This window comes from Amphiura filiformis, unplaced genomic scaffold, assembly GCF_039555335.1.
Source record: "Amphiura filiformis unplaced genomic scaffold, Afil_fr2py scaffold_85, whole genome shotgun sequence".
NCBI classification, from domain to species: Eukaryota; Metazoa; Echinodermata; class Ophiuroidea; order Amphilepidida; family Amphiuridae; genus Amphiura; species Amphiura filiformis.
In genome coordinates this window covers 266,803-292,338 of record NW_027305549.1, presented here as the reverse complement: position 1 = coordinate 292,338, position 25,536 = coordinate 266,803, and the positions used below count along the sequence as shown (strand labels likewise).

Here is a 25,536-nt window from a genome sequence, read left to right as displayed (position 1 = left end):
CAAAGGAAATATTTCCTTATGTTTTGAGTTGTTTTGGAAACTCATCAATTGCTCTTATCTTTGAAACTGGTTGTTCAATTTAATTGGGGTTTTCTGCAAAATACAGCTTTGTAAATGCATTTTACTATCCTATAAGAAACTGAAAATCTAATATTTCCGAGTTCCGACTGATTTTGCTTGATCGCATCACATATATGATTGACATTTTATTTTTTAAGCTACAAAATAAATATTGATAATTTCAGGATAACTTTTGTTTTCAAGCTACACTTCACGCCCATGTCCATTACCAGGTCCCGGATCAGGTTCTGGATCAGGTTCTGGACCAGGTTCCGGACCAGGTTCCGGACCAGGTTCCTCACTGTCAGTGCTGGAATAGTTGAAATATTCCGAATCATCTGCTGTTGCATCCTGGTATTGTTGGTACTCGGACACCAAGTCATTCATGTTGCTCTCAGCTTCGGTGAACTCCATCTCATCCATACCTTCACCAGTGTACCAGTGTAAGAAAGCCTTACGACGGAACATAGCGGTGAATTGCTCAGATATACGCTTGAACAGCTCCTGAATGGATGTGCTATTGCCAATGAAAGTGACCGACATCTTGAGGCCGCGAGGCGGGATGTCGCAGACAGCGGTCTTCACGTTGTTGGGGATCCATTCTACGAAGTTGCTGCTGTTCTTGTTTTGCATATTCAACATTTGCTCATCAACCTCCTTCATGGACATGCGGCCACGGAACATAGCAGCAACTGTAAGGAAGCGCCCATGACGAGGATCGCATGCAGCCATCATGTTCTTGGAATCAAACATTTGCTGGGTCAGCTCTGGAACAGTAAGAGCACGATATTGCTGGCTACCACGGCTGGTCAGAGGGGCAAAGCCAGGCATGAAGAAATGGAGACGTGGGAATGGTACCATGTTGACAGCAAGCTTGCGTAGATCAGCATTGAGCTGACCTGGGAATCTTAAGCAGGTCGTGACGCCGCTCATGGTGATTGAAACAAGATGGTTAAGATCACCGTATGTTGGTGTTGTCAGTTTCAGGGTACGAAAGCAAATGTCATAAAGGGCTTCATTGTCAATGAAGTAAGTTTCATCTGTGTTTTCTACAAGTTGGTGAACAGACAAGGTAGCGTTGTATGGTTCTACAACAGTATCTGACACTTTCGGAGATGGTGCAACACTAAAGGTCATCATGATGCGGTCTGGATACTCTTCACGTATCTTGCTGATCAGCAGTGTGCCCATACCTGACCCTGTACCTCCCCCAAGAGAATGTGTGAGTTGAAAACCCTGTAACAAGACAAAATAAAGGACACAACGTAAATCAATGTGTAGTTTTATTTATTATCGTGGAATGAGAGCATCACAATGAGTTAACAGAACACTGGCATCTTCTGACTCGACTCACGGCAGCTATTGCAGTTGCACTGGACCATTTCATTTTGAGGTGCTCAGTCTATAGAGTAAACTCAAACAGATAATAAATCAACGAGTAAAGGTTAATTACTAACCATTTGGGGGGTCTTTTTGAGAATGGGTTTGAGATCCGGAAGATACACATATGGTTATGGAGGAATTGACATATGTGACCCGGCAGCACAAACGAGCCGTAAATTCCCTAAATTGTATTCTGAGTTATGGTGTAAAATGTGTACGAAGGTTGTATCCATCGGTCACTTAAGCTGGCGCGACATCTGTCTTATTTTGATAGTCACAACACCAATCAGTAATCCTATTATTGAAGTGGATAATAAGCTTCTACCTTAGATGGCTATAGAACTTTTAAAAGCTCTGGTCTTTGTTTGCTTTTGATAAATCCTTTTCAAGTGGTGGGTTACCAGGCATTGTATTTTGTATAGGTATGCATAACCAACAATTAACAATGAGAGAACCTTCTTAAACCTCGTTGACTTGGGGATGATTTTAAATGACCGCCAATTATGACTGTTTGATATTTATTGCCAGCAATGTGGAAAAAGAGACACACTTAGAAACGAAAAAGCTATAATTTTGTTGAAGGAGCAAAGTTTAACAAACCATAACCCCGCTTCTGGATATCGTTTGAAGTCATATGATATACCATTTTTAAGTTTATGGTGTTTATTTTTTAAACACGAAATAAAACAAAATTGACCGGGGGAGGAATTTACGGCTCATTCGTCATGGACGGTCACATATGGGTGAATCAATTGTTATTATATGGTATTTTCCTGGTAATTTCTACGGCAGTAACCAGTAATAGTCCTTTTAACTTACCTGTAAGCAATCGCAACCCTCGGCTTCTTTACGCACTACGTCCATCACTGATTCTATAAGCTCAGCACCTTCTGTGTAGTGTCCCTTAGCCCAGTTGTTTCCAGCGCCACTCTGTCCGAACACAAAATTGTCTGGTCTGAATAACTGTCCAAACGGGCCAGAGCGGACAGAGTCCATGGTTCCTGGTTCCAGATCAATGAGAACTGCCCTGGGCACATATTTGCCTCCTGTAGCCTCATTGTAATAGACATTAGCTCTTTCCAGCTGTAGGTCTGAATCCCCATGGTAAGAACCTGTAGGGTCAATTCCATGCTCATCAGAGATAACCTCCCAAAACTGCAAGGATAAAAATACACTTGTTACAATATTGTTAAATAACAAACCGCCGGGTGAATTAGGGGTTCATTCATAGGATTGAGGGCATGATCGACTTCTCTATACATGTTTGCACGCACATTAGTTTGTCGCGAGCGACAAGTCTTTCAATTCGCTCGAGTGTCTTTGACTATGCTTCGGTGGTTATGAAAGGATCCCCTGCCCTAATAATCCCAAGCTTTTGTCTGAGACTGCTCCACGGAGGATGCTTCATTATAGTTCAGTCTTCGGTTACGTGTAAAGCGATTATCATTATATGGACTATATCACGCATTAAGTTCTGAACCTGGATCATAATGATCGCCATACAAAAATTGCTTGACTCCGATACCACGGAGTAACGCACCCACTTCGTGGTCGTAGTAGATAAAGGATGAGAAACAGACCATTACCATCGATAATCGGTGTCTTGTTGAGGTATGGTGAGCATGTTAGTCGCTTGGAAGGCGAGACCCCGAAGGGGTCGAGCCTTCCGAGCGACTAATATGCGAACTATGGTAATGGTCTGTTTTGAACCGTTTATCTTACATACACGCCGAGCCAAAATAAACGAAATTGTTGTAATGGTGTATTCATTTTTCAAAAGACAAAATGGAAACAACTGATGTATTATGTTGTAAAAGTTATGGGTTTTTCCCAAAATAAAAAACACCCCGAGATAGTGTAATATTCTTCCCATATGTCCTGCGTGCGAGTCTATGAGTCTATTTAATGACAAATGCAAGTAATTTAATCAAATCAATACAGAATTGATCTCAATTGATATCTCAGTATTTGAAGTGGTTTGGTAGGTTATTCACTTGCATAGTTAATCCGCTGGAGTGTATTCACCCTGTGACCATTGTTATTCAAATGATTAATGAATAATGAAAATTGTATAGAGTTGTCAACATTTGGACTACGATCTATTTCAACACCATGAAATTTATATCTTAGACAAATGTGAGTATAAGCAGATATTTGAAAAACATAGTAACGTTTTGTCTAATGGTGCTCCCCATTACGGGTAGGTCACAGTAAAGCTTTGCACCCCCAGCCTCTTGACCTGTAATGAGTACCGCAGATTAGTTTGCGAAGCGCCCCTGGTCGGGTAGTATCCCGGGGGTTCTTGCCTAGTAGCTAATTCGCATGGACCGTTGAGCGTTTTTGGGTTGGGCAAGGATAAAGACAGATTCCTTTCTAAAAGTTAATGGCAAGTTTATGTACATGTACTGAGTATACATTCAACGAAACGGTAACTCCTTATTTATGAATTTTTACTTCGTTATGCTAATTATAATTTAATTTGCATAAATTTAACTGAGCACCGGTGGTGTTATATGAATTACTGTTATACGGACTGCAGGAGCCCTCTATAATTTTCCCTTGTCATGTAACATTTGCATTTAAATCGAGCTGTAAATGCATTTGTTCCGTAATTCTATCCGAGACTAATAACCAACTCAAGATGTATGTTGTGATCCTTTTCATAGTGTTTCTATAATGTCCATAGTGTTCCTTTTGTTTAGCCCGCTACCCGAGACCGTTATCTTGAGCTATTGTGTTGATAATGGTCTCCGGGCAGCTAGCTACTTTCATTACTCTAGGTAATGGTTGAGGCAACGAACCTTAAACAAAAGGAATACAATGGATAATCTGTGAATAGAAAAGGGCTAGACGTATATTGATGGATATGCTCTTTTGTCAGGTCTACTAGGGTACGATCCTTTTAATAAAATGAAAAAAAGCTGAGCTATTATAATGAATACATCAATAAAGTAAATAATACACTTTAGCCTTGTTCACACAGTCGGACTTAAACCACTTAATACCGGACTTAAATTACGTCGGTAATAGTATCGGGTATAAGTGGCAGTGTGAATGAGCGTCGGATATAACTATATCCGACGTAATGTGGTTTAAATCCGACAATTTAAATCCGAAAATGACCAGGGTTAAGAGCTGTTAAGACCGATCGAAACGTTACGATCGGTAAAAGTAATTACGTGTGAACACTGAACAGCGCTTTTGGGCTGTCGGATATAACTGTGACCTTTCACCTTTCTGCGTGATTCAGCGTGAAGAACACTTCCGGGTTAAATTAAATCACTCGCGCAACTGATTTGAAGCAGAGTATAAATAGTGTGACCAGTGAGAGATAAAACAAAATCATCATGGATGCAGGTGCGAATATCAAACGCAATAGAGGAATGAACTGGCAAGAGAAGGAGACATTAGCTCTGCTGACCATTTCCGGTTAGTTATGACCGGTAATAGCTCGGATATAAACACGTCGGACATAGAGCTATTGCCGACTCGTCGTGTTCACACAGTCGGACTATTACCGGACTTAAATTACGTCGGTAATAGTATCGGATATAAGTGGCAGTGTGAATGAGCGTCGGATATAAAAAAAATTACTATATCCGACGTAATGTGCTTTAAATCCGACAATTTAAGGCTGAAGATGACCAGAGTTAAGAGCTGTTAAGACCGATCGAAACGTTACGTCCGGTAATAGTAATTACGTGTGGACACGCAGCACTATTGGGCTGTCGGATATCCTATATCACTCGCAGAAAATTTTAAGCAGAGTAATTTATGGCTGCAGCTGCAAATATTAATATAAACTAGCGGGATGCAGGCCTTGCCGTTTAGATTTTAAAGGCGAGTGGTTAATCACTCGCTAGCATGATTGTAGGCGAGTGGTCGAATTTTCACAAATATCACTTATTTAGGAAATAATCAAGTAGAGTTTCTGTCTTGACACGGTATTTATGTACATTTATGTTGAAATGCGCGCGAAGCGCGCTACTAACATTTTTCACTTTCTACGCTTGGAGGAGTACAGCATCGATTAAATACTGAAATGGCTGATTCAGTGGCTGATTTTGGGAGATTCGCAACGAGTGATATTTAGTGTCTATGGCGAGTGGAAAATCGCTCACTAAAAATCGAGTTTGGGCGAGCGGCGGCGAGCGAGAGCGATCGCTCGCCGCCTCAAACGGCAAGGCCTGGGGATGCGGTTATTTTTTTCGGACATCACCGTTAGATGAGTAAATGGGAGCGTTCACTATAACAGGAAGAATTATTACTGAACAGGTAGAATCATTGAAAATGAACATTAAAATCTGTTCTTTGTTACATTTCCCTTTTAGCTTCTTTTTTATTTGCTGCTTGTAATTTCCCGTTTCCATAGAGGGGTCAATTGGAATGACAAGGAAACATTGGCTATACTCAAAATTTGGAGAGACACGGAAAGTATTTCTGGGATAAAAAAAGCTTTGGGAGGAGATAGCCACGCTATTACATGACAAGGGGGGGGTCGCGATACGGTCGGGGGAGCAGATACCTGTAGTGATAAAGGCACTGAAAACTCTCCATCGCACCCTCCATGATCGGGTGAAAAATTCAGGCGCAGGAGCAATTGACCATCCTTATTGGGATAACCTACACGAGTTTCGGGGGGGTAGCAAATGTTAACCCCCAGAGGGGTCAGGGGGGGGGGGGGCGGGGCAGTATGGCCCGTGATGTAGATGGAGATGAAATTTATTAAGCCATAAACATGATAACAGAAAGGCATGCAATTGCATTTTATAAGATGATTAGGGGGTCCCAAATATATACGGAAAGAAAAATAGGGGGTGTCATAAAATATTTTTGATGACCAAAATGTAGGGAGTCACAACACAGCATGACTACAGATAGTGTGTTTATTTTATTCAAAAAGACTGATGCCTGGTTTTTTTTGGGGGGTGTAAACGGTGGGGGAGTCATAAACTATTTGCTGCCGAAATAGGGGAGGGCGCAATGTTATTGAAGCCGACTTTTTGTAAATTTGGGACCCCCACCAAGAAAAAAAATAGCATGATGATGGGAGTCAGTGTAATTTTTTTATTTTTGTCATTTTTCAAAGATGTCCACCATAGTAGGGCCTACATGTATAAAATGCGATATAGAGCTAAGTCTACTGACTTGGGACTACTTCGTCAAACTAAAATAATAATAATAATAATAATAATAATAATAATAATAATGATAATGATAATAATAATAATAATAATAATAGAACCTACATAAATACAAAATTGGTCTTAATTTTGGAACTTTTGAATTTGCATTTTTCTTACATGACATACCTACCGCATTGTCTGTAATTTGTTCTAAAGAGGGCGTTTATTGAAAGTGAATTTTCAGTGAAAACATTTAAAATCGGGTTAAATTTTCTGATGATGCTCATGTAGAAAGAAGAGATTTATGACCGGTAATAGGCTTTAACGGACATAACACGTCGGGCATACGCTGGCGAAGTTACGTCATTTATCGGATTAATCACCATAGCAATAGGTGAAAACAATTTTGAACATTTCGCGCTGTACTACAAGCAGGTTGCACTCATCACCTGTATGTCTGCAATCATAGATTGAATACAATACCGGTCTTTTCAAAGATACTAATCTTACAGGTGCAACTAATCAGCATGATTCACCTATTGCTATGGTAGTTAATCCGATTATTACGTAACTTCGCCAGCGTATAGCGCTATTGCCGACAAATGTGGACGCACTAAGGGATTAGCGGAAATATTTAATTCGATCGGACATAAGCCTAGATAAAATATTACCGGTAATAAGTGCATGTGTGAACACAGCTTTTGTATAGTTACACAATTTGAAACATTGAGGACGTATATTTTTGCAAAGGATTTATCTTGGTCATTTAACTGTTACGTGTAAGGCGATTACCATTATGCGGTTTTCGTTGCCGTTTGTAATTATGTTTCGTAGTAACTATTTATCTAAAAAATAAAAAAAATAAAAAAACAACAATAAAAACTAATCATAATATTCATTTCAAAAATAGGGACACAAACATTTATTGACGCTTCTTCACATAAAATAGGGTCAGTGATCAAGATTTGAACCAGTACCTTGTATCATTCAAGACGCACGCTCTGCCGACTGAGCTAACGGGTCAGACAGAAACACAGTGTAATTTTGAACAGAAGAATATTCACACACTATGAAAAAATACAATGGCGGATTTACCAAAATGAGTTCGGTATGAATGTATCTGCAAATTAAGGACGATGACATTTTGAGAAAGAATACCTGACCCCCCCAAAAAAAAAAAAATCACCAAAACATTTACCGCTCTAGTAATTATTAACCTGAGCGATTTGGGCGAGGTGCGGTATGCCTGGATTGTATTTGTTGGGACAAAATAGTGATATAGTTTGACGATTTGAAATACAGTTATGTTAATCATGATCAAACTTTCCCCCTCATAAGTTGTATCAAAACAATATATTGAGGAAATAGATATGACAGATTTTGAAACTTTGCTATGAAAAGATAGCCCAGACCTGTTTTCTCACCAGACAAGATGAGCAGAAGTCTTCCTACCTGATGATAAAAAACCCTCTCGGTATGATTACGAAAATGTTTTAAATAACTATTATCTACAAAAATTTTATAACAATGTTTTATATAAAATGTTAAGGCCTATAAAACGTTTTCTGTTATGATGTGAAAGCTTAATATAAAAACAGGGAAAATCTGTTCTAACTGACCAGCAGGGAACAAAAGGATGGATCCAAAAGGATACAACAGTGTCACACTAGCAATGGATAAGATCATAATCAGGGAAAATATGACACAGCATGATCCAATGGGGAATAAAATAAACGTATAAACGTATGAAGTTAAAAACTCTTTTAACTTTGTTTATACGTTTCATTCCCTCTCATTCCTATAAAGTCCATAGCGCCATTAGGCGAACGTTTACGGTATTTCTGTTTGATGGTATTCATATTGCTTCACCACTTGTCTACCGGAAGCATTTTTGTAACACGTCTACAGTAGGAGAGGGTTATGAAGACCCTCTAGTGGTTTGTTTATATTGACATCGTGCGGGAAACCCTCATTCTAAAGGTTTAATGCAAACTTGCTACATGTAACAAGTGGACCCAAGTTATATAAACCTCACACATTAATGTGCATTTTTGATACAATTCTTAATTTGAATGGCAGCTTGAAGCAAATGCCCCCCTCTATCTGATACTTTCCTTTATAACTGTTGTGATGTGCCCTGAGTAATTTAATTTAACTATTTAACTTTGTTTACAAGCTGAAGGCATTTCATGAGATGGGAAACCCCCTTTTACTGGCAATAGCCTGAGTTTGTGTGTTATGACAAGTTCGGGGGGAATTCCCTTTCATTCATCAGGTGATCAAAATAAACTGAATCAGAGTTATTAATATCATAGGGGATTTTCCATTAGGGCCTATTACTCAATATTTAGTGCATAGTTGCACCATCAGCATGATCAGGGGAATCCCTGATAACAGATTGTGAAATGGACATGATTTTGGAAAGTCCCCAGGAAGTAATGGTCTATTAATAGATTGTGTGTATAAAAGGTGAAGATTTGGAGTTTGGTTTCACAGAATGTCATGGGAGATTGTAAACTCCTCATGTGTGTGATGGTCTTCGTGCTTCACAAAAGAAATACATTTTGACCAGTTTACATAGCCAGTAATTGAGCTAATTTTAATACAGCAACGAAGGAGATAGCGAGCAAACAAATGTGCTCTTCCTCATCGAAGGATTAACGTTCTTCTGTCGAATTGCTGGAATTTGCAGGTATTTTGAAGACAACACATCTGTCAAATACAGCGGAGCAGAAAGAAGCCTGTTCCCTGGAGAAAGAGTAATTGGTGAAAGAAACACCATATTTGGAGAAAGCAGCGTAAGGAGACATGTTTGGAGAAAGCAACACAAGGAGATATATTGTGGAGAAAGCAGCTCAAGAAGATAAGTGATATTGAATAGAGCAGCATTATTTTCATGTGAGGATTTCATACGCAAGGATATTTATAAACGCAAGTGTACACTGAACATAGCTGATTTTCGAAGGACAAGTGAATAAGGATATATTATATACATGAGTCGTCCAGAACATTGCAAGAACTCTTTATGATTACCAAGAAGAAGAATGCTGGCTAAGTACTAAATAGTTAAAGATTGCTTATGACAATTGACTTCTATATGTGACTGTTTTTTATAATTGTGTGTTAATTTTTAATTGTTCAATGTTTGCGCCTCGGAATAGGTTGTCTAGATAGATGGCGCATTATAAATGCATTATTATTATTATTATTATTAAAGAGTGATTATATTTGATTATTGTGTATGTGCATTTGTATTCATATATTGTACCAATTATAACTTGCTTTCAATTAAAGACTTAAGATTTTGTTAGCTTAATCAAACAGTGCATTTGTGTTGTGCATTCGTGTGAGTTCGGGTAAAAGGTGATTTTGACCTTGAGTCAGTACGACTCGTAACACTGTACATTACAATAGATGTTGGTTGCCACGGCAACATCCCTTTGTTGTTTCTGGTGTTGGAAGACAAAAAAAAAATCTTAGTCCGAATTTAAAAAGCAATTTGCTACTCCTAATCTGAAAAGCACTTCGCTAGTCCGAATTTGAAAAACACTGCGTTAGTCCGAATCTGATTCAAATTCGGACTAGCGCAATGGTTTTCAGTTTCGGACTAGCGGTATGCTTTTTAAATTCGGACTAGCGCAGTGTAGGACTGGTGGAGTGTTTTTCAGTTTCGGACTAGCGCAGTGTTTTTCATATTGGGACTAGCGGAGTGTCGGACTAAATTTTTTTTTCAGATTCGGACTAGCGGTGTGTCGGACTAGCGCATTGCATTTCACATTCGAACTAGCGGCGTGTCGGACTGGCAGAGTGTATTTTAAATTCGGACTAGCGGCGTGTCGGACTGAAAAAGTGTTTTTCAGATTCGGACTAGCGGCGTGTCGGACTAGCGGCGTGTCGGACTGAGCGGTGCACCCCGACCCGGACGTTCTCTTGTACCCCACCAGACTCTCATTCTCTCTCTAAAACACCACCAGACTGGACCGCTGTTGAGTGAATGACATTGACATGGTGGTAGGGTGGAAGTGCGGCCAACTCAGACATTGGGCTGTATTGGCTCAATGCGTCACCTTTTAACAACTATAGCCACTGTGTAACATGTGTATAAGTATTATTTTGATGTATTTTTACCATTCGACTGTCAACTAAATAAGTTTAATTGTCTTCAAATATTGTTCAGCTGATGTGCAAATCAGGTAGGAGAATTCTACAGTATTGACAAGGATTTGTGTAGTAGGCCTACTAGTAGTATTGATAACAACTACTAGGCCCATGTATGGTTGATTTCAATCAATTTTCCAATAATAATCTTCAACACGAGCTATCAAGGAACTTATACTTTTAAGCAATTTGAAGTATTTCATGACTTGGCAACAATGAATTTCTACCAGCTTGCTGTGTTGCTGTTTTTGTGTTTAGGTGCAGATAGCAATCAAGTAACATGTGCCAAACCATGTAAAACTGACTGTATTAAAACAACCAAATGTACTCTATCTCGTCCAATTTGCTATTATAGTAACTCGGTTTCCACCTTTCGAGTTAACTTAATAGACTGTGGGGACATACAACCCCACCCTGGTCCAAACGAGCATCCCTCTAATAATGGTAATAGCAAAACAAAAGTTACTGAATCCCTTTACGCAAACATAAGGATGGTTAAAGGGCTGAAGATCATCTCGCTCAATATATGTTCTTTATATGCAAAATTAGAGGAACTACGCCTGTTAGTTATTGAGTGTAAGCCTGACGTCATTGCTTTAATGGAGACTTAGCTCAATTATACTATCTGCTCATCAGAACTAGCCATTCCAAATTATATACAACCTTCACAGAAGGGACAGGACCCGAAATGGAGGGGTGTAGCCATTTATGTCAACAGATAACTTCCTTATACACTACTTGAGCCTATTCTACCGGAAACATCAGAAATGTTATGGATTCAGCTTTCATTACCAAAAACTCGTCCAATTCTTCTTGGAGCAGTTTATAGATCAGAGATAGAAACTAACTTTTGTGAGACTTTTGAAATTGCTTTACATGATATATTAGAACCAATAAATAAACGTAAAATTCCATGTGAAATAGTGTGCATAGGTGATTTTAACTTCAACCAATTTGAAACAAATACTTCTCAATGGAGAAATTTGGGAAAAAAAACAATGGGTATTTTTAAACTTCAACAAATCAGAACAAAAGCAACTCGTATAACTAAGAACACTAAAAGTTGCATTGACCATATCTGGACTAACAGGCCACACATGTACTCAAGTAGAGATGTAAATACCTGTACACGTAGTGACCATTCACTTATTTATACTGGAAGAAAAAATATCACCATCAAACGTCACTCCAAAATTATTGAGGCTCGATCTTACCGCCATTTTAATGAGACCAAATTTGCAGCTGATCTTCAAGATATCAACTGGGATCCTGTTAGCACGGCTGATAGCCCAGACCAAGGTTGGGACAAGTTTTTTGATTTATTTCTTCCAGTATGTGATAAGCATGCTCCTATAAAGAGGATCAAAGTATCTGACCAACAGCCCACATGGATCACTAATGATTATCTAAATTTGAGACGGCAGAGTCAAAAAGCTCGTGAAATTGCTGAGAAATCCAAATCCTCAGCAGATTGGGAGAAGGCCAAACTTCTCAGAAACAAAGTTAATAATTTGCGCAATAAATTGAAATCCAAGGATCTTCAGCAAAAACTTAATGAAACAAAAGGTGATCCACGTGGACTTTGGAAAAACCAAGAGTGATATCCCTGCTGTTAAAACGCAGGATGGAATTGAATACATGAATACAAAAGCCACCTAAGTCCATAGGAAGTGATTTTACCTGTGTATCATTTTAATTCCTTCAGTTAGATTTACCTGGTCAATATGGTAAGTTTTACGTGCGATTGAGTGGATTAACCTGTATTAGGTATGACGATTAGCATTTCAGGGACTTCGTGGGGTTCATTTTAAATTTTGGACTTAGGTGGTTTTTTGAATCATATACAAAGACAACAATGTTAGAATGAGATTCCCACTAGTAAGATAATACAAAATAAAGCACACAGGTATGTATAATGTTGATAAGCATTCTGCCATGTAATGTAAACCACACACTTTCCTTTATTAAACCCATTTTTGTTCAAAAGTCACTCTCTAGCAATGAATGTGTTACAAGTGGACTTTTATACATACTGGATTTCAATCAATGTGTTACAAGACTCAAATCATGGAATTGGGTGATTCTTTCATACATGCTATTTTTCACATGCTTAATAGACACAGAAAATGAATTTGAGTTGTTCTTTCATACATATGACAGGCCTATGTATAGCAACAATTTCCCATGCTTAACTCAATTTGGCCGAAGTATGGACTTAGGTGGCTTTTGTATTCATATATTCAATTGTTAATGACAAACAACAAGTAGCTGATGCTATGAACAATTTCTTTTCTTCTGTTGGTGAAAAATTAGCAGAAAAGTTTGCCAATGTTGATGATAAATATTCCAAGCAAATGTCTACTTTTAAGGGGTATTACCCCCTGTGGTAAATTGTGACTATTTTTGCATTTTCTCAAAAAATAATAACACTGGCAACAAAAGTTATGTATATTATTGGGGCAAGGAATCCAATTACTATACTGAAATGTCAGTGACTCAAGGCAAGCGGTTCAGTATATATGATTGGAAATGAGGTACATCCTAGTGGTACCTCTTTTCTTATCATAAATAACGAACCGCTTGTCATGGGTCACTGAAATTCCAGTGTAGTAATTGGAATCCTTGCCCCTATAATATACGCAACTTTTGTTACCACTGTGTTATTAGTTTTTGAGAAAAATGCAAAAATAGACACAAATTTATCGAGGGGTGTAGTACCCCCTTAAGGGTAATCATTTTAAATTTACCCCCATAACTGAGGAGCAGGTTTTTAAGTGTCTCAAGTCTCTAGATACAAAGAAAGCAACTGGTTTAGATGGTATTAACAGTCGGATTCTCAAAGCAGGGGCTGGTCCCCTTACTACTCCTTTGACTAAGTTATTCAACAACAGCTTAACCAGTGGGTAGGTCCCTCAAAAATGGAAATTATGCACAGTCACTCCCTTATTCAAATAGGGGTCCAGAGACGATGTCAACAACTACCGTCCAATTTCTGTTATTCCTGTTGTCATGAAAACTTTTGAATGCCTAATTCATAATCAGTTGTATGCTTTTTAAGTCAACATAATTTGCTCTCTTCACATCAATCCGGATTCAGACCCAAACATTTGATCGATGTTTCAGAATACATCCTCCAGAACATTGATGCTGGCCATTTTGTTGGAGGGGTCTTTATTGACCTAAAAATGGCATTCGATACGGTCAATCATACCATTCTTATTCAGAAGCTTACATCGTTTAGAATTTTGGGTCTGGAGCTGGATTAGTTTAAATCTTATCTTAGTGATATAGAGCAGGCAACTAAGATTAATAATACTATTTCTGCATTCAAATGTGTCAGCTTTGGTGTGACTCAAGGTACAATTTTGGGCCCACTTCTATTCACGATGTATATCAATGATCTGCCTCTAACTGTGTCCAGTGATACCAAAATCACGTTTTATGCTGGCGACAGTGCCGTTTTCGATCATCTTTTTGTGCATCTTAATGATGATCTTAAACGAATTACATCGTGGATGGAAGTGAACAAATTGACCTTAAATGCTAAAAAAAGCCATGCTTTTTTGTACAAATTATTTTAATGCAAGGGTTGATGAGCTAAGTCTTTACATGAACAGGGAACAACTTGAAAATGTCAATCAATGTAAATACCTGGGAGTCATTCTCGACCAAAATCTAAAATGGGAAGCACAAAGTAATCAAACTTGTTTAACAGTTTCGAAATACATTGGTATGTTGTACAGAATCAGGGAATGGCTATCTGCTAACCACATGAATACAATTTATAAAGCTCTTATTCTTCCAAGATTGACTTACTGTGATACCGTATGGGGAAATTGCAATAACACGCTTCTGAATAGGATTGAGCGTCTCCAGAACAGGGCTGGGAGGGCCATTCTTAGAGTTCCAGTCAGGACACCATCTTCTTTAATCAGGGAGAAACTTAAATAGAAGCCTCTTAGCAACCTTAGACAAGACCATCTGTGTCTTTTAACTTATAAATGGTTTTGTTCCAAATTGTATGCAAACAATTTTTACCTCTGTGAAAACCAGTCATCGTCACAATACACGTGGTAGCGCTCATGGCAATATTGCACTTAATTTCAAACCCAGAATTGAAGCTGGTAGACGCTCATTCGTATTCAGAGGGGCTAAGGCCTGGAATTTACTTGATCCTAAACTGAAATCACCTCTCCCAATTAGCACAGCAACTTTCAAAACAATATACAACTCTCAATTTTATGCTTCTTAAATTGTAGTCTTTAAATCTATTTCATGTTTTGGCTTCATTCGTTTATTTTGTAAAACAAGATTTGTTTGAGTTGGATTTATACTATCCATATCCATATTGAATTATTTGTATTTGACATTAAATGAATTATTTAGTTGGTATTTGGCGCAATCGATAGTTTTGAATAATATTAATGTTTTATAGCTATGCTAGTTCAAAGGTTGATTTTTGTAGTGTTTTATCTTTTAAGTAGTTTTAATGCGTATTGGGTCCCCATATTATTTGATTTTTTATTCTATATGCTTTGCCTATGCATGTAGTATTAATAGTATTTTAAACATGTTGTAAAGTTCCATTGCAATTTGATTTATTTTGTAAGCATTGTATTTATCTAAATTTGCAATATTATCATGTATTTGAATGTATGTAGTATTTTTAAAACTTTAATAATTTTGTTATGTAAATGTTGTATTGATCCCTGGGCCTCAAGGAAGAATAGATGATTAATTGTGTTTTCAACTGGTTGAGTGTCCCAGGTTAAAGAAGAAATAAAACAAAAACAAAACAAACAAACAAACACTCTCTCTAATACCCACCAGACCCTAACTCTCTCTTATACTCAACCAGACACCCAGTCGCTGTAAAACACCACCAGGCTGGCCCACACTCTCTCTAATACCCAACCAAGCCTTCACTCTCTATTATACGCTACCAGACCCTCGCTCTCTCTAAAACACCACCAGACTGTCCCATAGTCTCTCTAATACCCTACCAAGCCTTCACTCTCTCTTATACCCCATCAGACCCATACTCTCTCTAAAACACCACCAGACTTGACCACACTCTCCGTAATACCCAACCAGACCCTCACTCTCTCTAAAACACCACCAGACTGGCCCACACTCTCTCTAACACCCTACCAAGCCTTCACTCTCTCTTATACTCCATCAGACCCTTACTCTCTCTAAAACACCACCAGACTGGAGAATACCCCTTTAAGCCCCAAACGGAATGTCCCTTTAAGTTGTTAATCCCCCTTAACCCACCATTATACGTCTCGACGTATGTTTAAAGCCGTTATCATTGCAAATACAGGTAGCCACCAAAATGCTACCTAATGCGTTAAACTATATTAATAGGTCGTACCTATTTTGCTTTTTAAAGCCTATGAAATTTGACCTCTTGGGTTGAGGCTACAATAGGATATATCTAGGGGTCATTGGGTCATCATTGTGCCAAATATGAACCCATATGCCGTTGTAGTTCTTGGGCTAGAGCTGTTTGAAATTTAAGACATATTGCCCCCTGTAGCCCATGACCTTTGATCTCTGGGGTCGAAGCTACCCCCCGAAGCTACCCCAGGAAATTTAAGGGGTCATGGGCCATAACTATACCAAGTATAAGCCCCAAGGCTACTTTGGTTCTTGAGTTAGAGGGGTGCAAAGAAGTGGTCTTGAGAAGGAAGAGGAGGAGGAGGAGGAGGAGAGGACTAAACACAACAAATACAATTTGCACGGGCATAGATAAAGAGGCAATTAAAAGCCTATAATAAAGAACACATCATAAGATTAAAACACGTGGGCAGTGGTGTCACACACAACCTAAAAACGTGGGAAAAGATGGGTTTTTAATTTCCCCGTAAAACTTGAAGCAGAAATTGATTCACGAATGGTGGTCGCCAGTTTATTCCATTCCCTTGGAGCGAAAGCCTGGAATGGCCGATCACCCGCTGTTACCAAGTTGGTTCGCGGTTGTACAGTCGTAAAATCACTATAGGAGGATAAATGAGGTGTGATGCTTAGTTCTTTCGTTGACAAGAAGAGATGAAATTTACTTGTGAATAGTAGACTGAAACAGTTGCAACGATAAAGGCGTACAAGCAAAAGAAGAAATGACCATCAGGGATTGCTTGATTGGAATGCCAAAATTGGAAAGAGCAGTGAAGAGTCGGACATTGTAGGCAAACATGGGCTTGGAACCAGAAATGAACGTGGAGACAGACTGTATGATTTCTGTGCGACAAATAACTTGGTCATCGGATACGGACTTTTCGAACATCATCCCGGAGGCTGTGGACTTGGTCAAGCCCTGGTGACAGAACAAGAAACCAGATTTATTTTTTATCTTTAACCTCAAAGAGGTGAGGCAAATTGCCTTTATTTCTTTGTTATTATCTCTTTTCCATATCATTATTATCTCATAATTATTTCATAATATCATGCTTCACTTGATTTGACATTACACATATTAATTCATATGTCATGTCATACAACTTATTATTGTATCATACATGGGCCTACATGTATTATTATCATACAATATTTTTGATTTTGACTTCATGTTCAATACATCATGTTATCATTTTACAGGCCTATACATATTGGGCCTATATGTATTATTATCATACAATATTTTTTGATTGGGATTTCATGTTCAATACATTATGTTATCATTTTACAGGCCTATACATATTGGGCCTACATGTATTAGTATCATACAATATTTTTTGATTGGGATTTCATGTTCAATACATCATGTTATCATCTTACAGGCCTATATTTGGCCTACATGTATTGTTATCATACAATATTTTTTTGATTGGGATTTCATGTTCAAAACATCATCTTATCATCGTACAGGCCTATACATATTGGGCCTACATGTATTATTATCATACAATATTTTTTGATTGGGATTACATGTTCAATACATCATGTTATCATTTTACATGCCTATACATATTATATTAGAACCTCATAGTTTAAGACAACTGAAACTGAAACTTTACCGTACTGCCAACCATTTGAATCAATGTCGATTCTTAACTTTCTTTTCGTGTTTGAAATTATTTGGTCAATGTTTTTAATTTCTTGAATAAATAAACTCGAAATTGGCATGATTTTTGTCGTATCATTATATATGATTTTTGATTTATAAATTGAAAAGGCACCTAAAAGTAAACAAATCATCCAAATAACTTTTTCTAAACATATATTGAACACTCTAATATTTTGAATGTGGCATATAAAGGCGGAAAATTGCTTCCAAAACGATTTATTTTTTGAACATGTTATAAAGAAATGTTCATAGTTGTCAGTACAATTACAAAAGTCACAAATATCAATGTCACTAAGTTTCCATTTGTGGAGATTTCTTCTACATGGAATGAGATTATAAAGAACATTGAATTGAAAATGCCCTAATTTATTAATCAGTCTATTTTGGATTTTAAATAAAAATATTTTATTCCACGGCTTATCTACAACATTTAATTGTTTATCCCAGTATTGGATGCAAACTGGTTTCTCGAAACATGTACTTAAAATATTATATACTTCTTTTGTTTTGAGTAAGGAAATATGTTTAACTTTCTTGTTTTTTAACTCAACTAATGAACTGGGAATTCTCTCACAAGAATGTAATCTTTTTTCCTTAATTTGTAACTTCCAAGTTCTTGGGATTGCCTCAATTATTTTGTGAAAATTAAATATATTCATAGGGCTTACAACCATTCGTGATAACAGAATTTAGAAATCTGTCTTCTACTATAATATCTTTCAAATAAATAATACCGGCATTGATCCACTCTTTGAATAATAATATGTTACCTTTACATTTCACATGGCTATTTCCCCACAAAATTGTGCTTGTATTAACATTAGAATCTTTCATCTTGTTTCCCTGCAGATAATACCAAGCTTCCAATACATCTTTGTAGAAAAGTCAAGTGGAAAATCCTTGTACACCATGTTTTTTACATCAGCACTCTTACAATTAAATTCAAGTATTAACGATAACCCACCAAGTAGTTCAAACCAGTACTTTGATATTCTTTTCCAAATCGCATTGTCATTTCCATCTAACATTCTAGATACCCATTTTATTTTAAGTGCCTGTACTTGATGTTCAAGGTTGATCATTTTCAGCCCACCTTGCTCCATGCTACCAGTAATAGTTTTTCTCTTTACTTTTTCTGTACCTGAACCCCAAAGGAAGGTAAAAATGTGTTTATTAACAGTTTTAAAAACGTAATCAGGGACATGTATACAACTAGCATTGTACAATATTTGTGAAATACCTACTGATTTAATAATATTGACTTTACCGTAATATGTCAACTTTCTGGCTTTCCAACAATTCAGTAATTTTTCTAATTTTTTCAATTTTGGTTCCCAATTGAGTTCCTCGACTTTTTTTTTTATTTTTACCAAAATATATTCCAAGACATTTTACTGCATCTTCCGTCCATTTGATCTCTTTATTTAAACCAGGTGGTTTGTTTTTGCCCAGCCATATAGCTTCTGTTTTTTTCTTGTTCATTATAACACCAGATACAGAACTAAATCTTTCTATTTCTTTCATGACATTGTTTGCAGAAACCATGTCATTAACAAAACCGTAGTGTCGTCAGCTAATTGGACAATTTTAATTTGCAATTCTAGATCATTATTAAATGTGACACCTTTTATATTATTGTTATTTCTAATGCATGTTGATATATATTCAGCAGCCATAATAAATAACAAAGCTGAAAGAGGACATCCTTGACGAATACCTCTGTGTAGTTTAAACGATTTTGATAGCCACCCATTCATAGAAATGCAACTATTTATATTGGCATATATGGTTTTAACCCAATCTAAAAATTGTACCCCAAAACCAAACTTTTTAAGACACGTTCACAAGAAGTTAATTTCTAACGAATCGAAAGCTTTTTGAAAATCAATAAAGAGAACAGCACATTCATTATCCATTTCATTACAATATTCAATAACATCTTCAATCATTCTTATGTTTTGACCAATAAATCTACCCTTAACATAACCACATTGATCAACACTAATTATTTTGTTCAGGACATTTTGAACACGTGATGCCAATACTTTAGTACATATCTCATAGTCATAATTTAACAGAGATATTGGACGAAAATTATCTAAATTATTTTTATCACCCTTTTTGTAAAGTAAATTGATTATCCCCCTTCTTTGAGAAAAAGACATTTCACCATTTTCAAAACCTTCATTTAATGAATCAGTTACCATTTCTTTAATATTCTCCCAGAAACACTTGTATAATTCTGAAGTTAAACTGTCACTTCCAGGAGACCGGTTTATTTTTAACTGTTGGACAGCTTTTGTACAGCTATCATACCTTCACATATATCTGATTCTTCATTTGTCAATGTTTCTACACGAATATTATTGACATACGAGTCAATATCTTCATCTTTAATTTCCTTTGACTGATACAAATTACTGTAATATTCTACTGTCTCATTGAGTATATCATCTATATTCGTAATACATTTACCATTTTTCGACTTAAGCTCCGTAATTGAATTTTTGATTACTTTATGTTTTTCAAGGCCCATAAAGTATTTTGAATTGGTTTCACCCTCTTCATACCATTTTACTCTAGCTCTAATAATTGCCCTTTTGTAATTTCTTTATATATTTTTTCTAGTTTTGCTTTGGCTTCAATATATTCATTTTTGTATAAATTAGCATCTTTGTCCATTTTATTTTCGAATAGTCGAACATCTTTTTCTAAGTTTTCCAAAAGATTGTTTTTACATTTGGACTTTTTCTTACAATAATCAATAGTGAAATCTCTTATTTTTCTTTTACACAACTCCCATATTAGTTGTTTGGACAATTGCTGTCGTTCACCGTCCTTCTGGCATTTACTTATTACCTGTCTTAGATCTTGTTTGTAATGTTGGTCTTCAGTGAGTGATGAATTGAATTTCAAGTAACCAGGACCTGATTTTATTGTTCTAATTTTCAATTTCAATGAGATTGCGTTATGATCTGATTTTATGGAGGGTCTAATATCAGTTTTCTCAACATATTCTTGTAATCCTGTAGAAATTAACCAATAATCTAAACAAGAAACCAGATTGACTACATCATGGTTCAGAAGAGATGGAGGTCAACACTACATTTTAAAATGTAAGGACTAGACCAAGTTCAGATTGTGGTAGTTACCATCAACTTATTGTAGCCAAGTTAAAACTGACATTGAAAGTAAATAAAGAAAGTAGGCCACCAATCAGGTATGGTGTTGATAACATCCCGGCTCAGAATGATGTTCAAGTAAAGAACAAGTTGGAGTAGTTAATGAAAGTGAATGAGAAGGAACAGACACCAAATGAACTGTGGGAGGACATAAAGGAAACAGTCAAGAATACAGCCAAGAATTACACCCCGACGAAAAGGTGAAGAAAGCAACCCTGGATATAACAACACACACTGGATTTAGCTGACCACATGAAAGAAGCAAAAGAAGCTGGTGATCAGAATAAAAGATCACACCTGAACAAAGCAGCCTTTGGCATGGGAAATGAGTTACCAATGGGTTCCAAGAATGGGTGTAATAAATGATGCAAATGGCATTTCGCTAACTGATTGAGGCACAAGACCAACAAGTGTATACTCGGAAGAGGAGCCGCCACCACTTCGATCAGAAGTGGAACAGGCAATGGATCAAATGAAGAATGCAAATTCAACTGGCATTGATGAAATACTAGCAGAGCTATGGAAAGCGACAGGCAATGAAGTTGTTGACATAATGTGGCGTTTATGCTGTCGCATATGGAAGGAGCAGGAATGGCCCAAAGACTGGTGCAGAGCTGTATTTGTTCCACTCCTCAAGAAGGGTAACTTAAAAGAGTGTTTCAACCATCGCACCATCAGCTTGATATGTCATGCAAGTAAGGTTCTGCTAAAAATCAGATGGCTGAAGCTAAAATTAGACCAGGAGATCAAAGGAAGAATAGCTATGGCAAGGACAACAACTCAGATAATGTCAAAGATCTGGAGGAGTCGTGGTTTATCAATCAACCTCAATGTACGGTTACTTCGTACAACAGTCTTCTCAATTGCTACATACGGGTGCGAATCCTGGACAATGACAAAAAATAACAGGAAGAAGATAGATGCATTTGAGATGTGGTGCTATAGGATGCTGTTGGGAGTATCTTGGAAAGACAAGAAGACAAACATCTGGGTCCTAACATAAGATTGGCACAGAGTTAAACATCAGAAAGTCCATCATTGAGAGGAAATTGCGCTACTTTGGCCACATTGTAAGAAAGGATGGTGGATTTGAGAAGCAGATTCTTGAGGGAGCCGTAAAAGGCAGTCGTGGAAGGGGACGTCCATCAACATCTTGGACAAATAATGTGACGAACGTTTCATCACACGGAATGTATGGTGCAACACGTTTGGCTTGTGATAGAAGTAGATGGCGTACTCTTGTGAAGACCACTGCAGCGCAATCCTGCGCCATCTGACCCAAAGAGAGAGAAACATCACAACCTCTTAACTCTAGTGGCAACATTATGATTGTTACGCCTTTATCCAAGAAATCCACCACCTTTGATCAAGATGCAAAATGCTTTAGCCTACCCATTTACAAGTAGATGTTCACCATTTGGTCAAATTTATGCGTGGAGACCTCAGTTTCCCTCCCTAGTGATTTTATCATTTTGAAACAACTGCTGATTTAAAAATCAAAGAAATCCTAATTCGTGTCAAAAGCTATTCAACGAATCATTGTTTTGTACTGCATGATGGTTGCATGGGTTACTAAGGAATCAGAGACAGAAAGGTATTGAAACCAATTACATCAATCATAACATTGATATCGAGAACGTTTTTCTGAAAGCAACACTTTTGGACAATGTGACAACGTTGGGTGGGTAAATATTCTCACCTTTTTGAATTTTTCAAATCAACAAAATGTATGTCAAGTTATTTAAGAAAATGTTTTGTAATTCTAGGGGGGTTCTTTTGAACCCTGTCAATTTAAAAAAGCAACAACAACTATTAAAAAGGTTTACGTATTATGTATGGTGTGAATAGCTGTAAAATGTATATCTATTTAACAGCGGTCTTTAAATGATCATCTTATTATATTTTGATCTAAACATAACGAAACAAACACGAAAGTAACATAACCTATATTTAATTGAAATCGATAAAGAATTGGCTACAATTACAATAGTACAATAGTAAAAATAGTACAAAATTAATACGGGAACTTCATATTTCATTAAAATTGAAAACATATACGCAACTTTTAGCCCTTCATGCTGACAGTAGAACGTTCACCCCTGTGTGTGTTTGCCGCCAACCGAGGACATTGTGTATTGATATCTAACCGAGGACGTGTGTATCGTGTTTTCATCGCCTAACCGTGGACTAAAATTGCGGATTTTTTTGTGTGTATAATACGAAACAGAATTGTATCCATCTACTGCTGACGGTAGTTTTTACACGTGTGGAGTACCAAGTATAGCTGATTCAATATGTTAGAACAATATTTTACCTGATTACTCCATATTGACATTGTCTAAATAAGCTGTTTTGCCGGAAAGGGTCCAAATTAATGGCACTCGATGTTCGCCATCTTAGAGCAATAGCTCGAAATAGAGTTCCTTTACAGTCGTTCAAAATTAATGAGATTTCTAGCCTGACGAGCTAGTACGTGATTGATTGCTCAAAATCCACGTGAACTCATTTCCGGACAATTTCCGATTATTTCTGAATGGGGTTTGAAGTGGTCAATAGGGTGACGAAAAAAGAAAACCCTGTTCTACGGGCCCGACTACCGACCCGGATTTTGAACAAATTGGGAAAAACATTTCCTGTACAAATGAATACCGACCCAAATTTCGGAAATTTCAGGAACAATTTTTTTTGTGTATTTTCTCAAATTGCAAATTATTTACAGATTTTGGTGATTTTTTAAGTCATTAAAAAAAAAAAAAAGCCGACCGACCGACCCTACTTGAAAGGTCCGTCCGCCCGTAGAACAGGTTTTCTTCTTCTTTTTTCGTCGACTAGGCAACAATTATTCGGTTGTTTTACTGCGCGAGTCAATGAAGTCCAAACTTACGCCCGCGTAAATTCACAAAATCGCGCGTAAGTCACGCAATACACAAAGTTAATTTCGCCCAGTTGTGTGCCCGTCATTATATTACGCGCTAGTATCGGGTGCAAATGCCTTTAAATGTAGCCTAAACGTGATCAATAGGCACATCATAAGCATTGTCACACACCCCTCCACAACCCAATCCCCCATCAATGCCCATAGCGATGACCCTAGAAATACAGATTGGAATTTGCGATATTTCCCAGCAAACACAAAACGTTTTCGACATCATTCGCAAAAGGTTATAACAGCTTGTCAGAAAACTATTAAACGTCGGGTTATATAAAGGGTATATTCAGGGTATAAAACGTTTACATAACATTTTCTGATAATCTAGTGCCCAGCACACACAAAATGTTTCACAGAAAACGTTTAAATGTCGGGTTACAGAAATGTTTTAATAACATTAGAAAAACATTTTTGAAAACTTGATACAGAATGTTATTTTGAGGTTGAACAAATATTTTGCGAAAAATGTTTGCCCAAAATATTTGCAATAACGTTTTAAAAACGTTTCCATGACCTTTATATAACCCGACATTTAAATGTTATTAAAACGTTTTGTAAAAACATTTTAAGAACATTTCTGTGCTAGCGGGGTGCAAATATTTTTATATAATGTTATTTAAGTGTTGACAAAATATTTGGCAAAAACATCTTTCAAAAATAGTTTACAATAACATTTTAAAATATTGTTGCGCAGTGTGTTTTCATACAAAATGTTTTAAAATGTTTTCATGACCTTTCCATAACCCGACATTTAAATGTTATTAAAACGTTTCCAAAAAACATTTAAGAACATTTCTGTGTTTGCTGGGTTCAAATATTTTAATATAATGTTACTTACGTGTTAACAAAATATTTGGAAACAATGTTTGCAAAAATAGTTTGCAATAACATTTTGAAAACATTTTTAAAATATTGTTGTAGTGTGTTTTCATATAAAACGTTTTAAAACGTTTTCATGACCTTTATATAACCCGACACTTATTAAAACGTTTTTGCATAAACCAAAAGCCAAAATATAGCTTATTCAAAACGTTTTTAAAACGTTTTTGTGTTTGCTGGGTTCACACTTACGTTACAGGAATGGGGAGGATTTCAGCCTCCTAACGAAAGGACTTTCGTTTCTTAGGACATCAGTGAACTTTAGGGTTGTTCCCTAAATTTGCTCGGAACATTGGATGGAATTAGGTACAATCGTGACAGTGTAATAAATCTTCATGAATATAACTTTAGATTTTGCTACCTACGAGTAGTGCAGGCCTAATAATATTAGTATAAGATTGCTTAGGGTTCAAATGGAAATCAATTTGTACTTACCTTTGAACCAATCTGATTCCCGCACTGGCCAGCCTGAACATGAACTATTTCACGCATTATGATAAACGTAGTATTCCAATATCAACCAAAGCGATTCAACACTATATTTGCTCACGTTTGATAGGGCTATAAATAATCACGACATAGGGGAATGATTACAATACTGTGCAATTTACGAGTTTGCCTTGCTATTTGCATTCCAACTACAGAGGGGGTAGTTTTGCAAAATAGTATAATCACACCGAGACGATTAGTGTGCAACTGGCGTGTCATACAGAGTGGAAATGGATAGCACCAAAGATAACTGAAGTCTGA

General features: G+C 37.0%; 1 protein-coding gene across 1 annotated transcript; it reads right to left on the bottom strand.

The window, feature by feature from the left end:
- Positions 1–264: 264 nt before the first annotated feature.
- Positions 265–25,279, bottom strand: LOC140144833 (tubulin beta chain-like). The gene is made up of 3 exons (XM_072166639.1): positions 25,222–25,279; positions 2,263–2,598; positions 265–1,296 (listed from the first exon to the last, which is right to left on the bottom strand). The coding sequence occupies exons 1-3, from the start codon at positions 25,276–25,278 to the stop codon at positions 265–267; spliced, it is 1,425 nt and encodes a 474-aa protein (XP_072022740.1). The 5' UTR covers position 25,279.
- Positions 25,280–25,536: the final 257 nt, after the last annotated feature.

Coding starts and splice junctions, on each gene's coding strand:
- LOC140144833 (XM_072166639.1), bottom strand. CDS start 25,278: ATGCGTGAAATAGTTCATGTTCAGGCTGGCCAGTGCGGGAATCAGATT. Junction 2,599..25,221: donor GGAATCAGATTGGTTCAAAG/GTAAGTACAAAT, acceptor TTATCCTTGCAG/TTTTGGGAGGTTATCTCTGA. Junction 1,297..2,262: donor AGGGTTGCGATTGCTTACAG/GTAAGTTAAAAG, acceptor GTCTTGTTACAG/GGTTTTCAACTCACACATTC.